The sequence below is a fragment of the Podarcis pityusensis genome (genome assembly GCF_964106645.2).
Source record: "Podarcis pityusensis genome assembly, chromosome: 13".
Lineage (NCBI taxonomy): Eukaryota > Metazoa > Chordata > Lepidosauria > Squamata > Lacertidae > Podarcis > Podarcis pityusensis.
The window spans coordinates 54,172,873-54,190,258 of NC_138038.1; the positions used below are offsets into that span (position 1 = coordinate 54,172,873).

At 54.6% G+C, this 17,386-nt stretch overlaps 2 protein-coding genes across 4 annotated transcripts in view; one reads left to right on the top strand and one right to left on the bottom strand.

Annotated features, from left to right (window-relative positions):
• KIF1C (kinesin family member 1C) overlaps positions 1-10,735 on the top strand; it is a 51,625-nt gene extending 40,890 nt beyond the window's left edge. For all 3 annotated transcript variants that reach the window (XM_080979641.1, XM_080979643.1, XM_080979642.1), the window contains 5 exons: positions 1,333-1,416; positions 3,101-3,281; positions 3,735-3,807; positions 5,791-6,435; positions 8,089-10,735. In XM_080979641.1, coding sequence (XP_080835767.1) covers positions 1,333-1,416; positions 3,101-3,281; positions 3,735-3,807; positions 5,791-6,435; positions 8,089-8,835 — 1,730 coding nt within the window. In that variant the 3' untranslated portion in view covers positions 8,836-10,735. The remainder of the gene's footprint in view (positions 1-1,332; positions 1,417-3,100; positions 3,282-3,734; positions 3,808-5,790; positions 6,436-8,088) is intronic.
• An 852-nt stretch (positions 10,736-11,587) lies between these two features.
• On the bottom strand, positions 11,588-17,383 carry MOSPD3 (motile sperm domain containing 3; the record flags this gene model as incomplete). Its single annotated transcript, XM_080977486.1, has 5 exons — positions 11,588-12,013; positions 12,887-13,051; positions 14,241-14,366; positions 15,740-16,286; positions 16,955-17,383. 5 exons carry the CDS (start codon positions 17,381-17,383, stop codon positions 11,982-11,984), a joined length of 1,299 nt encoding a protein of 432 aa, XP_080833612.1. The 3' UTR covers positions 11,588-11,981.
• Between the last annotated feature and the right edge of the window lie 3 nt (positions 17,384-17,386).

The following is a 17,386-nucleotide window of genomic DNA, read 5'->3' on the forward strand; positions in this document are numbered from 1 at the left end:
GGTCCTGGCAGGGGTGCGGGGAGGTGCCAGCGTGTGGGTCCGCTGACCTGGGGCCCTGAGCTGCGGGCCCCCGTCTCCTGCCTCCCACCCTCTCAGTCTCTCATGCTGTACGTCAGTGATTCCCAAAGCAGGAGGACTTAATGGTGGGAAGCAGCGCTAAGGGGCAAGAGAGTGGCAGGGTGGGGGCCACTGGAGGTGTAAATGGCTACCAGACTTTGAGAAGCCAGTATCCCTGGGCCATGTTCACTAGTTTGGTGAGTTTAGGAAACCAAATAAGAAAGAAAAAAAAGGAAACCAAATAAGAAAAAGAAAGTAAGTAAAAACTTTCTGACAAGAGCTGTTTGGCTGTGGAAAGGACTCCCTTGGGAAGTTGTGGACTCTCCTTCCTTGGAGGTTTCTGAGCAGAGGTTAAGCAGTCTATCTCAGATGCTTTAGTTGAGATTCCTGCATTGCAGGGGAAAGGATTAGATGATTCCATGTAGTAGCTTTATAGAATCATCTTCACTATTATAAATTATGAAATGTGTAGGCCAACCCTCAGCCAACGACCACAGGGCAGTTAGCAATACGAAACGAGAATTGTAGAGTTGGCAGGGACCCCCAGGGGTCATCTAGCCCAGCCCCATGCAGTGCAGGAATCCCAGCTGACAGCCTGACATCATATGCCAGTGTGGTGTAGTGGTTAAGAGCGGTGGACTCGTAATCTGGGGAACCGGGTTCGCGTCCCTGCTCCTCCACCTGCAGCTGCTGGGTGACCTTGGGCCAGTCACACTTCTCTGAAGTCTCTCAGCCCCACTCACCTCACAGAGTGTTTGTTGTGGGGGAGGAAGGGAAAGGAGAATGTTAGCCGCTTTGAGACTCCTTTGGGTAGTGATAAAGCGGGGTATCAAATCCAAACTCCTCTTCTTCATCTGCTCAGAAACCTCCCAGCGGAGGAGACCTATACCACTGCCTCTTACTGTCAGAAAGTTCCTCCCAATTGGCTTTTGAATATGTGTGCTTTCGAATGTCACGCTTTCGAATTTTATCTTCCTTAGTGGGTCATGCAAACCGCTCTTCTGAGCAACGCTTATTTTATAGGGTAGGGGCCCCTGGGGGCGAGTTTATAGAGTCAGGGAGCCCATTGGAATAGGTGCTCCTGTTTTTTCCGATCTCACATCCCAGTGGGGTCTTTTCCCCCTAGCAAAGCAACCCCAGAAGGCCTGGGGACTTGGGGGGCAGGAGTAGAGAGGGTGCTAGCGGGTGCTGCTTGGTTCCTTACCACCACCACCCAGCCCACCCTTTCCGGGAAAGTGTGCCCTAATCTTTGCCTCCCCCTCCTCCCTCCTTCAGTGGTTGTCACCCTGGAGCCGCGCGAAGGTGCTGAGACCTACGTCAACGGGAAGCAGGTGCTGGAGCCGCTGGTGCTGAGATCAGGTCAGCTTTTCCCGAGTGGTGCAGTCAGCAATAGGCTCGATTTACCAGTTGCATTGTTGGAATTCTGTGCTGCTTTCCAATCAAACGAACCCCGAAGCAGCTTGCAAACAATAAATGACAATAACGGAACGGTATAAATCACACAGTGCAATTAACGAATCATCAGTCAAACCATTGCTAACTATAAAACACTGTTTGCAAACCGGCAGCTAAAAAATAAGCTGAACGTACCAATTACAGCATATGTCATATTAGCTGGTTCACAAATCAAAAAGGCATTTATAATGTATAAAACAGTATTTACAAGATGACAACTAAAAAATAAGCTAGACACAAACACATATCTCATTCTTGCAATGACTCATAATATTTCACTCTGTTCATTAAAGTGCACCTAAACATCCATCAAAGGGTAATAAGAAATTGAAATTAATTGAAATTGAAATACTTTATTGTCACTTGTATACAGTGAGATTGTTAAGGGACACGGGTGGCGCTGTGGGTTAAAACACAGAGCCTAGGGCTTGCCGATCAGAAGGTCGGGGGTTCATATCCCTGCGACGGGGTGAGCTCCCATTGCTCGGTCCCTGCTCCTGCCAACCTGGCAGTTCGAAAGCACGTCAAAGTGCAAGCAGATAAATAGGTACCACTGGCAGGAAGGTAAACGGCGTTTCCGTGCGCTGCTCTGTTTCGCCAGAAGCGGCTTAGTCCTGCTGGCCACATGACCCGGAAGCTGCACACCGGCTCCCTCGGCCAGTAAAGCGAGATGAGCGCCACAACCCCAGAGTCAGCCACGACTGGACCTAATGGTCAGGGGTCCCTTTACCTTTACCTTTAAACATCCATCAAATGGGAGGATCCTGATCTAAACAGAGCAGAATTGTGCCTCCCTTCCCGCAAGACTCTCCTTGGGCCCATCTGTGTGTGCGACGTGTTTGTGCAGGAAAAACATGCCCCAAAGCCAGAGGTGGTGCAGCACTTACAAGAACCCGGGAGAGACCAGGGTTCAAATCTCCCCACTTGGCCATGAAACTCACCTTGGGGGCCGGTCACTTGCTCTCAGTCTAACCTACCTTGCAGGGTTATGGGGGGAGGGTTAAATGGGGAGGTGGGGAGGTTACCTACCTGGAGAAAAAAGGCAGAACATACATGCCATAATGAGCAATGGCTGCCACACATAGGCATGGGCTAGTTTCTGTGGGTACCGCCATAAACACCGTCTGCACACCCTGAAATATGGATGCCTTCAGAGCAATAATTGTTCCTCCGCCCCCAGAAGGTCCAGCTCTGAGGGCCTTCTGGCGGTTCCCTTGCTGCAAGAAGCCAAGTTACAGGGAACCAGGCAGAGGGCCTTCTCGGTGGTGGCGCCCGCCCTGTGGAATGCCCTCCCACCAGATGTCAAAGAGAAAAATACCTACCAAACTTTTAGAAGACGTCTAAAGGCAGCCCTGTTTAGGGAAGCTTTTAATGTTTAATAGATTATTGTATTTTAGTGTTTTGTTGGAAGCTGCCCAGAGTGGCTGGTGAGGCCCAGCCAGATGGGCAGGGTATAAATAATAAATTATAATATTATTATTATAAAGGGGGTGTGCGTGAGACCCAGGACAGGGCCTGCTCTGCAGTGGCCCCTAATAATTCTTTCTCCTCCTTGGTTGATATGTCTCCTTCCCTCCTCCCTATCTAGGGAACCGCATCGTCATGGGCAAGAACCACGTTTTCCGCTTCAACCACCCAGAGCAGGCGCGGCTGGAACGGGAGCGCAACACCCCCGCGGAGAGCCAGGCCGAGCCAGTCGACTGGAACTTTGCCCAGCGGGAGCTGCTGGAGAAGCAAGGAATCGACATCAAGCTGGAGATGGAGAAGAGGTGGGCGAGTCTTGGCTAGTCAGTGATATCATTTGCCAGAAGCTTGCACAGTGAAGGTGCCAGGCGCACCGCTGTGGGGAGGGAGTTGCAGAGCTCAGGGGCCACCGCAGAGCAGGCCCTGTCCTGGGTCACACACACACCCCCTTTGAGCGTCTGGGGGTGGAGGAACAACCAAGAGGGGACCCCCTCTGCTGATCTGTTTGATGTAACATAGTATTTTAATATTCTTTTGGAAGCCGCCCAGAGTGGCTGGGGAAACCCAGCCAGATGGGCGGGGTATAAATAATAAATTATTATTATTATTATTATTATTATCTCAGCACCTCAGAAGGTCTGTAGGGAAGAGGGGGGCTGTTTCTTGTGACTTGTGGAGTGGGACCTCTCCTGTGTCTCTGTCACAATTTAGTGTTTCTGTCCTCTCCTTTTCCCCATCACCCTTTTTTTTACAAAAAGGCTTCAGGACCTGGAGACACAATATCGTCGTGAGAAGGAGGAGGCGGACTTGCTTCTGGAGCAGCAAAGACTGGTGTGTACATGTCTACATGTCTCTGTTGCCCCATACCTCTCCAGTGTAGGGAGGGAGGAGCAGGCAGGGCAGGAGTGACCCACTTTACAGAGCAGCACCCGATAGGCTGCCCTCTTTGTTGCCATTCTGTTGGAGAGGGGGCGGTCCCGGGTGCAGAGAGTTTGCAGGCCAGAAGCAAACAGGCTGTTGGTCAGCCAGTTCCAGCTCTGCCTATAAATCTCAAAGCCAATATTGTTTCTGGGGCTGATTGCGGCCCCTATGCACCCCCCCCACCAGGTGCTTCTTTTTGCAACTCATCAATTTTTAAAAAGTTAAAAGGTAAAGGACCCCTGACAGTTAAGTCCAGTCGCAAATGATTCTGGGGTTGCAGCACTCATCTTGCTTTACTGACCAAGGGAGCCGACATTTGTCCGCACACAGTTTTTCCGGGTCATGTGGCCAGCAGGACTAAGCCGCTTCTGGCGAACCAGAGCAGCACACGGAAACGCCATTTACCTTCCCGCCAGAGTGGTACCTATTTATCTACTTGCACTTTGATGTGCTTTTGAACTGCTAGGTTGGCAGGAGCAGGGACCGAGCAACGGGAGCTCACCCCGTCATTGCGGGGATTCGAACCGCTGACCTTCCGATCGGCAAGCCCTAGGCTCAGTGGTTTACACCACAGCGCCTCCCGCGTCCCTTTAAAAAGTTACTAACTTGTTAAATTTTAAAGGGTCACACAGCCCAAAAGGGCAAAGACTCAGCACAGCCGCAAAAGGCTGTGAAAGTAATATTAACTCGTACAAAATATTCCCTTTACAAATAATAAAGGTTTCTAAAAACAAAAAACATACTCTTCACCTGTGAGAAGCTTGAGAGCAAAGCTTCTATATAGTATTAAATGAGCTGAACATTTGTATATATACTAATAGCACTGAGTGACCATGTGGGAAATGAAATCAAACACAAGCACACACAAACCTATTCTGTATGTGTGAGCGAGAGAGACTGGAGCTCTGCTCACCAAGGCAAAACTGTTTTGAGCATATAATGGCTGCACTGACTCTGACTCCACAGTCAGGGGAAGCAGTGCTGCTGAATCCTATGCACAGGGGTGCCTCGCAAGACGGTTCGGAAACTTCAGCTGGGGCAGAATTTGGCAGCCAGATATAGCTTGAGCCTATATCGCCAATCCTGGTCCGTCTGCACCGGCTGCCAATTAGTTTCTGGATCCAATTCAAAGTGCTGGCTTTGACCTATAAAACTTCAAACAGCTGAGGACCCCAATACAGTGGACTTTCGGGTTACGTTACCTTCGGGTAACGTAACTTTTGGGTTACGAACGTGACAAACTCAGAAGTGTATACTTCTGGGTTTCACTGCGTGTGCATGCACAAAAGCGCTTTGCGCATGTGCAGAAGCACTCTATTGCACCGCACGCGTGCGCAGAAGCAGCACCTCTAGATGCGGACTTTTTGGGGTACATACGGACCCCTGGAACAAATTAAGTCCATATCCAGAGGGTCCACTGTATAGCCTCTCCCCATAGGAACCAACCCAAACCCTGCAATCTTCATCCGAGGCCCGTCTTCCTCTTCCACGAAAGGTCCAGCAACACAAGGACGGGCCCTTTTCTGTGGTTGCTCCCTGCATGTGGGATGTTCTTCCCAGGGAGATTTGCCGTGAGCCTTCATTAGGCACCTGGCGAAAACATTCCTCTTCAACCAAGCCTTTGGCTATTAAACTATAGTCTTTTAAAGCAGTGGAGGCATTGTCCCACCCACTTCTCTTTTATTATTATTACATTATGTGTTTTATGCCGTGGCCTGTCGATAAAGGCGGTATACAAATGAGATATGAGAATATCTTTTCAAGAAGGGCACTTTGCTAAACCCTTGAATACTAAACCATTAAGATCAGAGTACTTCTGGGATTTGCCCAGTACAGTCCCCACTGCCCCCTGCAGAAACTCAGCTGCGTCCCCCTCTCCTTCCGTCTCCCCAGTACGCAGACTCCGACAGCGGGGACGACTCGGACAAGCGCTCCTGCGAGGAGAGCTGGCGCCTGATCTCATCCCTGCGCGAGAAGCTTCCGGCCACCAAGGTGCAGACCATCGTGCGCCGCTGCGGCCTGCCCAGCTCGGGCAAAAAGCGGGAGCCGCTCCGCGTCTACCAGATCCCCCAGCGTCGGCGGGCGGCGAAGGACCCCCGCTGGCTGACCCTGGCCGACCTCAAGATGCAGGCGGTCAAGGAGATCTGCTACGAGGTGGCCCTCAACGACTTCCGCCACTCGCGCCAGGAGATCGAGGCCCTGAGCATCGTCAAGATGAAGGAGCTGTGCCGCCTCTACGGAAAGCGCGACCCCAACGAGCGCGACAGCTGGCGTGCTGTGGCCCGTGACGTCTGGGACACGGTGGGCGTGGGCGAGGCTGACGGCACGGCAGGGGGCGGCGGAGGAGGAGGGGGCTCCTCGGAGGTCCGCACGGGAGGCACCCCCGGCGCGGATGTGGACGACCTCCGGGCCCACATCGACAAGCTGACCGACATTCTGCAGGAGGTGAAGATCCAGAACAACATGAAGGACGAGGAGATCCGGGCGCTGAGGGACCGTGTGGTCAAGATGGAGCGTGTCATCCCCATCTCAGCCCAGGTGAGCTGGGGGGCCTGCAAGGGGGGTAGGGGGGCAGTGATGGTAAGAATAGGAATCTGGCCTCAGACCTATGGCAGAAATTGTAGTGGCTTCCTAAAAACACCGTGCATCGTTCTGCCCGGACGCTGAGGTCCAGCGCTGAGGGCCTTCTCGGTAGTGGCACCCACCCTGTTGAACGCCCCCCCCCATCAGATATCAAAGAGAACAACAACTACCAGACTTTTAGAAGACATCTGAAGGCAGCCCTGTTTAGGGAAGCTTTTAATGTTTAATAGGTTATTGTATTTTAGTGTTCTGTTGGAAGCCGCCCAGAGTGGCTGGGGAAACCCAGCCAGATGGGCAGGGTATAAATAATAAATTATTATTATATTATTACCATCATCAGGGGCCGTGTGGCTCAGTGAGGCTATCCATCTGGCTGGGCAGCAGATGCCCAGAAGTTGGCAGCAGGGTGTCGGCACAGAGAGTCTCAGCTGAGGACAGCAATCATGGAATGGTAGAGTTGGAAGGGACAGATTAGAGAACTGGGCCAAAACAAACAAGATGAATTTTAACAGGGAGAAATGTAAAGTATTGCACTTGGGCAAAAAAAATGAGAGGCACAAATACAAGATGGGGGACACCTGGCTTGAGAGCAGTACATGTGAAAAGGATCTAGGAGTCTTGGTTGACCACAAACTTGACATGAGCCAACAGTGTGACGCGGCAGCTAAAAAAGCCAATGCAATTCTGGGCTGCATCAATAGGAGTATAGCATCTAGATCAAGGGAAGTAATAGTGCCACTGTATTCTGCCCTGGTCAGACCTCACCTGGAGTACTGTGTCCAGTTCTGGGCACCACAGTTCAAGAAGGACACTGACAAACTGGAACGTGTCCAGAGGAGGGCAACCAAAATGGTCAAAGGCCTGGAAACGATGCCTTATGAGGAACGGCTAAGGGAGCTGGGCATGTTTAGCCTGGAGAAGAGGAGGTTAAGGGGTGATATGATAGCCATGTTCAAATATATAAAAGGATGTCACATAGAGGAGGGAGAAAGGTTGTTTTCTGCTGCTCCAGAGAAGCGGACACGGAGCAATGGATCCAAACTACAAGAAAGAAGATTCCACCTAAACATTAGGAAGAACTTCCTGACAGTAAGAGCTGTTTGACAGTGGAATTTGCTGCCAAGGAGTGTGGTGGAGTCTCCTTCTTTGGAGGTCTTTAAGCAGAGGCTTGACAACCATATGACAGGAGTGCTCTGATGGTGTTTCCTGCTTGGCAGGGGGTTGGACTCGATGGCCCTTGTGGTCTCTTCCAACTCTAGGATTCTATGATTCTATGATTCTATGATCTAGTCCAGTGTGGGTGGAGACAGTAACAATAATTAGAGAACCCCTTTTGGACTTTTTGTGTGAAAAGGACAATGAATGAATGGAGAGGCATTTGGGTCTGGAGTTTGGGAAAACATCGCTTAACAGAAAGTAGAACAGTTGGATTCCTCCCTAGAGTGAATGGTTTTGAATTATTTCTTCTATGCAATGGACAGGCAGAAAACCAGAAGTTCTTATTTCTGTTTCCATTTGGATTGGTTTATTTCATTGCATTACAAAAAAGGCTGTCATGAAATCTCCTTCAGACCCTTGCGCTTCTTCTTCTTCTTCTTCTTCTCCCAGGAGGACGAAGACCTCGAGAACGAGTGGGGCTCGCTGCTCTTCTCCGAGGGGCTCGCTCCGTCGGAGGAGGACCCCAAGGAGGACGGGGCGGGTGGCCAGGACTCCCCGACCCCCAGGGAGGCCGGGGAGGAGAGGAGAGGCCCGTCCCCGCCCTCCCCGACCTGCTGCGACCGCGTCTCCCGCCTGATGGAGAAGGACCCGGCCTTCCGCCGCGGGCGCCTCCGCTGGCTGCGCCAGGAGCAGGCGCGGCTCCAGAGCCTGCAGCAGCAGCAGCTGGCCAAAGCCCTGCGCCGCACCCAGCCCCACGCCACCCCGGGCAAGTTCATCCCCCCCCAGGACTGCAAACTGCGGTTCCCCTTCAAGAGCAACCCCCAGCACCGCTACTCCTGGGCGCCCGGCTCCGCCTTCATGGTGGAGGGTGAGCCGGCGAAGGAGGAGAAGGGGGCCGAGTCCTGCCCCCCGCGGCCCGCCAGCCCCCGCCCCGCCCGGAAGAGCAGCCCCGCGCCCCAGCAGAACAGGCGCTCTGCCCCGCCGCGCCGCAACTCCCTGGAAGGCGGGCAGGCGCGCGGGAGGCGGGGCCCCGCGCAGGAGTACTACCAGGCCCGCAAGCACAACTACTACCCCCGCCAGCACCAGCCCTACCCGCAGCACCGGCCCCCCAACGCCCCGGACGGCGGCCCCCCGCCCCGCATGCGCCGGCAGAGGTCAGCCCCCAACCTGCAGCAAGAGCGCGAGAGCGCCGTGTGACCCGGGGCGATCTGGCGCTCCCTGGCCAGGCGGAAGCAGGAATAGGGGCGCGCAGGGAGGGGGCAGCGGTAGCCTCAGATCCCGGACGGCTGCCAGCCTGCCATGGACGGACATGATTCTGCATCACAGAGCTTCCTTCTTGTGGGGCGAGGGAAACTTGGGCGATGGAGGGTGGGTGTTTTGAGCGCTGCTGCGGTTTCAGGAAGTGTGGAGTCGGATCAGCAGGGTCTTTTCTGGCGGGGAAAGCCAAAGAGGTTGTCGTAGGGTGTATTTTTTTGTAATAGGAACGGGTTTAGGAGGGGGAAAGGATGGGTTGCTGTTTGGTTTTAAGGCTATGCGATAGAGGAGGTTGTGGAGGGTTTGTGCAAGGAGGTCAGGAGAGTTTGGCACAAGAGGCCTTCCGGCCGTGGAAGGTGGTGGGCTTCCTCTTGAGCAGAGGTTGGGCGTCCGCCTGTCAGGGATTCTTGGGCTGCGATTCCTGCATCGCGGGGGTTGGTCTAGAGGACCCTTGGGGTTCCCTTCCACCTCTACAAGTCTATAAGGAAAGAGTGGGTGGGTTTGTCCAGAGAAGGCCATGGTAAGAATGTGGGGCTGAGGGGCTTCCCCCACACCCCAGTTGCCCCTCTCCCTAAAGTCAAAGCATGGGGGTCCTGCCTGCCTGTTTTAGACAATTCCAAAGTGGGGCAGAGGCGCACTCCAGTCCCCCCCTTGGCTTGCTGGTGGAGGGGCGGTTGCTGCCTTGGGACGCCCCCACCCCCCACTTTGTGTGGCAGGGGGGCTGGAGCACATTGGCCCCCTTTTAAGTGGTGGTGCCCTGCCCTCCCCACCCCAAGGAACAGCCTGTCTGTTGAAGGGGAACTTATGGGGCAGAGGAAACCTCTCTGGGGCTATTGAGGGCTGCTGTCACACGCTTTGTCTTGGAGCAGCACACTCTCTGCTTGTGGCTGGAATACTGCCGGGGGGGGGGCGAGTTGAAGTCCACTTTGAAGGCCAAGGTTGTGGCCACTGAGAAGGCCTCCCCCCCACCAAAAAAAAAAAGTTTTTCCTGCCCTCTGTGCAGGGGGCAGGAAGATCTCTTCTTGATTTTCCTCTGTTGTCCGATGCCACTCACGTGCTGTCAATCTATCTTCTATTAGTTCTGGGTTGGGTTGGGGGCTGGGATGAGGAAGCCCCTCTTCAGCTGCAATTCCCACATTGCCGGGGGTTGGACTAGATGACCCTTGGGGTCTCTTCCAGCTCTGCAATTCTATAAAACTGGGCTACTCCTACGACACCCAGTAGGGCAAGATGTCTAATTATCCTTCAGTGGGGCTTTTTTCCCCCTGGGGAGATGGGCGGAAGAGAGGCAAGCCTCCTATCTCTGGACCGCAATATACTATTTTTAACACACAAACACCCTCCAAAAAAACCACTGAAGCTGCTGGATGGGGCTCGGCTCCGCCTGTTGGCTGCTACTGTCCCCTGACCCCCATGCTTTCTCACTGCAGCCAAAGGCCTGCCCCCAACCAGCAATCCTGTGGAACCCCAAGAGGGGGGAGCCTCATGGCGCATTCTCTTCCCCCACCCCCACAAGCTTTGCACGAGCACAGCGCGGGTTGGGCTAGATGGCCTTTGGGGGGTCCCTTCCAACTCTACAATTCTAGGGTTCTAAGTGGGTCTGTCCAGCCCTTCCAAAACTGCTTTTTGTGGTGTGTCCCCCGAGGGCTTTCTTGTGGGTTCCCCCCCCTTTCGTGAGAGGGATTTGTGGGAAGTATGTATGGGGCAGGGGGTGCCTGTCTGTGTGTGTCCACGTGCGTGCGTGTGGGGGGCTGAGTGGCTGCTGCCCCTGGAAATGTGCCTGAAGACCCTCTACTGTTATCCTGTTCCAATAAAGGTGGGAACAACCTGCCGCATCTCTCAACGGACTCTTCCTCCCTTCCTTGCAAACGCTGGTGGATTGAGGGGTGATGTGGGTGTGGGGTGCTGGGCTGGCATGGGGGGGTCTTTATCACCTCCTTTGAGATGGGGGGCACCTGGCTTGACAGCTGCACATGTGAAAAGGATCGATCCACAGGGTGATGCAGCAGCAAAAAAGGCTAATACTATTCTCAGCTGCATCCGCAGAAGTCTAGTGTCCAGATGAAGGGAAGGAATAATCCCACTCTATCCTGCCTTGGTCAGACCCCACCTGGAGTCCTGTGTCCAGTTCTGGGCACCCTAATTTAAAGAGGACATTGACAAGCTGGAAGGGGCACAGAAGGAGGCAACCGAGAGGATTAAGGGTTTAAGGGTGTGGAAACCAAGCCTGATGAGGAACGGTTGAAGGAGCTGGGTATGTTTAGCCTGGAGAAGAGGAGAGATGAGAGCCAACATCCAATATCTTCAGGGCTGCCACGTGAAAGATGGAGCAAGCATGTTTCCTGCTGCTCCAGAGGGTAGGACTCGAATCCAGGGCTTGATATTGCAAGGAAGGAATAACTGACTCACAAGGGCATTTGACTATGGGATGGACTCCCTTGGGAGCACTGCAGGGCAGACCCTCCCAAGCCCCCCCACCAGAGAGCCTCCCATTTTCTGGCCTGCTCAGCAAAACCAGGCTGCGTGTTTCCCCGCCTTCCCTCCCTGGTGACGCAAATCCCTGTTTCTCTTGGCCGCCGACCCCACAGGTCAAGCCCTCTCCTGTTTTCTGTTCCTCGCGCCTTGCTGAGGACGCTGCTTCCCCTCCTGCCCCCCCCCCCACCGCAAGCCTCTCGTCCAGACAAGACACGGCTGGTGAATTGTGATGCCTCGCAGCACACCGCCTCCTCCATTTGGGTGCCTCGCTTTTATTTCAACATGTCGAAAAGGCGTTGCTGGTGGCGTGGCCTGATCTCCCGTGCCCCCAAAATCTCCTGCCCCTTTTCAAGGTGCTGCACCCCAGACCCATTCCCACGACGTCTCTCCACCTTCCGGGCCCAGCTAGCGGGGAGGAAGAACAACCAGGGCTTGCAAAAAAAGGCTGTCAGCATTCGCACTCAGAGGAAGCGTGGATGACCCTGGGGAGACAGGGCGCTCTCCTTCCGTCTGCAGCCATGGTGGATAGGCGGGCACAGATCCCATTGGTGGTGGGGAGGAAGAAAAGAGGATTCATTGCCCTAGTGGTCAAGCTGTCGCCTTCCCCCAGGAGGTCAGGATCGCAGGAATGCCATGGTTAAGAGGCCTGGAAGAAGAGGAAGAGAGGTGGCGATCAGGAATTTTCGTCTTGATCCCAGGGAGGAGCACAAATCCCATCAGCCCCCAGAGGGCTGAGATCCAAAACTTCATGTGGTGGCTAGTAATAATAATAATAATGATGTATTATTTATACCCCAGCCACTCTGGGCAGCTTCCAACACAATATTAAAGTACAGTAATGTATCAAACATTAAAAGCTTTCCTAAACGGTGCTCTTGGGAGATGGATCGTCTCTGCTCTAGTGGATGCTCTTGAGCAAAGCATGATGGGAATATCCCTCCACCACCGCTCACACCAGCCATTGGGAAGGATGGAGAAACTTGGCCTAACTCGGTAAATTGCAAATGTCCCCGTTCCCCAACAGTAAGAGCCATTCAATAGCCTTCCTTGGGAGTTGTGAACTCTCCTCCTTTGGAGGTTTTTAAGCAGAGGTTGGATACGGCCATTAGGCATGGATGTGTCAGCTGAGGTTCCTGCATTGCCGGGGGTTGGACTGGATATCCTCTTGGAGTCCTTTCCAACTCTACGATTCTATTATTCTACCCTGAGGACCACTGGAGAATTGCTGTGCAGATTTCGCCCCCTGGGGCAGTCCTGGTACCGTGCTGCGTGCTAGATGCTGTACGGTTTTTGATTTTGCATTTTAATCGCTTCCTGTATATTGCATTTTATTGTAGAACTATTTGAACACCATAATTGAATACATTATATAAGGAATAAAAGAAGCAACCTGGCTGCTGGATCAGGCCAAAAGGGGCCCATCTAGTCCAAGATCCTGTCCTCACAGTGGCCAACCAGTGCAATCCGGATTTGAGTGCGAGAGACGCCCCCCCATCCCATTCCCCAGAGAAGCTCTCACCAAGGACATAAGCAGCCACCAGCTTCTGCGGGAGGGTGACGTGGAGGGCAGGGGGCACCAACGGGCTGGGCTGACCCTCCAGGGGCAGAATCAGGAGAACCAAGCAGGTGCCAGCCAGCGCCAGGTAGAGGACGAAGATCCGGGGAGGGATGGGCTCAGCGCGGCCTGGAAGGGAGGAGGGAAGCAAGGAAACCAGCGGAAAGAAGCAGAAAGGTCTGTGTCTCAGTTTGCAGCAGGGAGAAGGGTAGTCTCCAAATAGAACAGAGGGGAAAAGGAAGAGCCATGCTTGTGGCTGCTGGTTCCTGCGTTGCCAGGAGCGGGGTTGGACTGGATGACCCCTGGGGGGCCCTCCCAGCTCTGTGAATGCAAATGCTGCTTCGGTGGATGGGGTTTGACCTCTCTGGGATGATGGGGAACTTTTGAGTGAGTGGGGTTTTGCTCCGCAGGCTACCTGACCCCACTTTCATTTGGGGGATCCACACATGCCCCCTTGGTGGGTGGGAGCAGCGGGGGGGGGCTGCCGTGTGCCCTTGCCAAGGGCTCCCCCCCCACACACTTAACTCAGCCTGCCGTTCAACCTCTGTGTGGCTCCTTTAAGAGGAAAGTCTGCCCCTTTCCTTTCAAGATGCCATTGTGTTGTAATAAGTTCAAGTGTTGGACTCTGACCTGGGAGAGAGCAGGGTTCGAATCCTCCCACTTCCCCTATCACTGCCTCAACTACCTCGCAGGGGAGTTGTGGGGATTAAAGAGGAGGAAAAGAGAACCACAGGCTTCTCTTTTTTGGAGAAAAAAGCGAGACATGAAATGCAGTCAATAAATACAGATTCGCTTCCCACCCCCATGGGCTCCCATCTGCCACCCCTACGGTCAGCAGCCAGGCGTGGTGAGAACTGGAGTCTTGCAACATCTGGGGGGCCAGACGTGTCCCCACTGCTGGTCTGCCCTCTGGCTAGCCTTCAGGGTTTCATTTCAGGGTGGCCAAATCCAGAACCTTCTGCCTTGCAGAACTGCAGCCCCTTCCCACAGATAACCTTTGACCTGCTTTTGAAGCGGGACCCTCTTTCAGGTAACCTCAAGCCCCTCCAATCTCTGCCACTGAAACCGCAAGGATACCCAGTCAATGGCGTTTCACATTTCTTATTTAATACAAGTGCCTTTGTATATAGCAGATTGTTACACAGGCTGCACGTCTCAATGGGGGTGGCGAACTATAGACTCCCGGTCAGCAGCTAGAGGGACCCTGGGCCTTGATATGTGTGGGGCAGCTTCAGGTGGGCATGGGGCAGTCCTGCCACAGCAGGGACTAGCGTCTTGGACCCCATTCTGCTCCCTCCCTCACCCACAAGAGACTCACCCAGGCCTCGTGGAGAAAGGGGTGCCCCATGACGAACGATCGCCCGCTGCTGCCCTCTCCTTGCCGGGCCAGGCTGGTTGCTTCCTGGGCGCAGGGTCGTCGCCTGATCTCCGCCAGCAGGTGTTCCTGGGCAAGGGGTAGAAGGAGGTGTCTGTGGGCATCGATCCATCCCCAGAGCTTTCCTCAGCTGTCCTCTGAGCCTGAAGTCCTCTCCCCCTTATGGGAGGGGCCGTCATTGCCCAGGGTCAGCAGGCTGGGAAATGCACTCCGCGTATGCACAGAGGAGCAAAGGTTCTAGGCCCAGGGTGACCCCCAGCGCTGGGGGAAGAGTCCTAGGATGTAAGAGTCAGGAAGGCAAAAGGGGGGCATCGAAGGGGGGGGTTCCTGCCCGTCTGCCATCCTCAGAGTGGGCATCCGGATGCGCCTCGAATGGGGGGGGGCATCGCCAGGGGGCATGAGAACCCACCCACCCTGGATGGTGGTGTGGGGGTCCCTTATTCTCCCTTGCTCCAATCACCCCGCTTCTTAATTCCCCAATACCCCTCTCCGCCCGCTTCTTCTCTGGGCTCCTGCGTCCCCCCCCCACAGAGGGATGCCCCAACCCAGGGGCAGCTGCAGCAGCCCCGCCCCGGAGGGGTGGGGGGCTCTGAAGGGTCTGCAAATATTATTATTATTATTATTATTATTAGCTCCCAATCAACTATTAAAAACAAAATACAGCATTAAGCATTAAAAATTTCCCTAAATAGGGCCGCCTTCAGCTGTCTTCATCATCATCATCAAATTTATTATTTATAGCCCGCCCATCTGGCTGAGTTTCCCTGGCCACTCTGGGCGGCTCCCAATCAAGTGTTAAAAACAGTACAGCATTAAATATTAAAAACTTCCCTGAACAGGGCTGCCTTCAGGTGTCTTTTAAAGACAGGATAGCTGCATATTGCCTTGACATCTGGTGGGAGGGCATTCCACAGGGCGGGCGCCACCACCGAGAAGGCCCTCTGCTTGGTTCCCTGTAACCTCACTTCTCGCAATGAAGGAACCGCCAGAAGGCCCTCGGAGCTGGACCTCAGTGTCCGGGCAGAACGATGGGGGTGGAGATGCTCCTTCAAGTCTACAGGGCCTTTGAGGCCATTTAGGGCTTTCAAGGTCAACACCAACGCTTTGAATTGTGCTCGGAAATGTACTGGGAGCCAATGTAGGTCTTTCAGGACCGGTGTCATGTGGTCTTGGCGGCTGATCCCAGTCCCCAGTCTGGCTGCCGCATTCTGGATTAGTTCTAGTTTCCGGGTCACCTTCAAAGGTAGCCCCACGTAGAGCGCATGGCAGTAGTCCAAGCGGGAGATAACCAGAGCATGCACCACTCTGGCCAGACAGTCTGTGGGCGGGGAGGGTCTCATCCTGCGTACCAGATGGCGCTGACAGACATCTGCCCTGGACACAGAACTGACCTGCCCCTCCATGCACAGCAGTGAGTCCAGAATGACTCCCAGGCTGCGCACCTGGTCCTGGCACAGTTGCCCCATTCAGGACCAGGAGCAATGCTTCTGAACTCCAGTTGCTGGAAACTGCGGGAGGGGAGAGTTGCTCTTGTGCTCGGATCCTGTTTGCGGGTTCCCCGTCTGGTTGGCCACTGTGAGGACAGGATGCTGGACTGGACGGGCCTGATCCAGCCGGGCTCTTAGGAGGCCAGGAGAGAGAGAGAAGGTGGTGGTGCTGCAAACCCCCTCTCAGCTCCGGGACCCCCGATTCCCCCCCCGCGCCCCCCCAGGGGCTGCCTAGGTCTCTGCCCCGAGGGGCCGGCCAGACAGGAGCATTCCCAGCCCCTGGCTGGCTGCTGCGGAGGGGCAGAGGGGGCAGTGACCAAGCCCGCCCCCCATTTGTTTTGGGGGGGTCCCTCCACGTGTCTCCCTCCCTCTCTCCACCCCCCCCCGCAGCCGCCCCTCTCTCACCAGCTGCTGCCTCCTCCTCCTCCTCCTCCTGTCCGTCCGCCCTCCGGACCCGCCTTCCCCTCTCCCGATTGGTCCAACTGCTTCCTACTCCGGCCGCCTGGTGGGCGGGGCTCTCTCCTCCCCGCTTTCCTATTGGTCAGGCGCCTCCATTGATCGCCGCCGCCACCGCCTTCCTGGCCTGGCAACGAAGCCACGCCCACCCGGCCCTGATTGGCGGGAGCTTCCTGTGACGCCACACACGTACCGCGGGCGGAGGTTCCCTCAGACGGGGGTCGCCCACCTGAAAGAGTCTTCGGGCGCCCCAACTGGGCGTAATTAATCATAGTAATTATTATTATTATTATTATTAATGATATTAAGCCACCGGAAGACTCCATAATCATTATTTGATCATTATTAATAATATAATAATAATAATAGTAAATCACGCTTTTGCACTTAAACTCTCCTCATTGGGTTTCCCTCCTTCAACTCTACTGTCCTAAGATCCTAGTATTCTACTCTTCTTGTTCCAAAATGAATTTAACTCCGAGCTAGATAATATTCTTGTATTATCTGCTGTTTTAATTGACAAATGATAGAATTTTTGAAAAAGATATCTTGGCGAAGGAAGATTATATAACAATCTTATATTTTAAAAGTGAAAGATGAATCAGTCACGAATGCACGTCTGAGCGGGCATCTTGTATGTCTCTCTCCTTTTGCAACTATACCCCGAGTTCCACCCCCCAGGGCGCTCTAGGTCCTGGCACGACAGGCTCTAACCACTAGGCCGCCGCTGTCTCTTTCCGACTCCCGAAGAAACGCCCCTCGCAGCGTCCTTCGGGGTCCCGCTGGCGCCGCCTGGGCTTCGCTGCTGGAGGAGAGGAGCGCCAGACCCCCGGGCTCCCCTTCCTGCCCGGGGCTGCGGCTGCGGGTCCGAAACTGCCGCGCGATCTCGGGGGCGCCCTTCTCACGACGCGTGTCGTCGTCTTCTCCACTCGGAGGCAGGAGATCGCTGCTGGGACCCCCCGGCGGGAGGGAAGGGCGCCCCTTCGGGATCTGCTTTGGGGGGCTTCCCGAAAGAGACCCCCGGGAATCTTCCCCCCCCCCGGAGCGGAGCGCGCTCTGCACATGCTCCTCTGCCTGGCCGTGGCTCTCCGCCCGCCCCCTCGGCCCCTCCCCGCCGCCTGGCTCCCCCCACCGGCTCCCCATAAG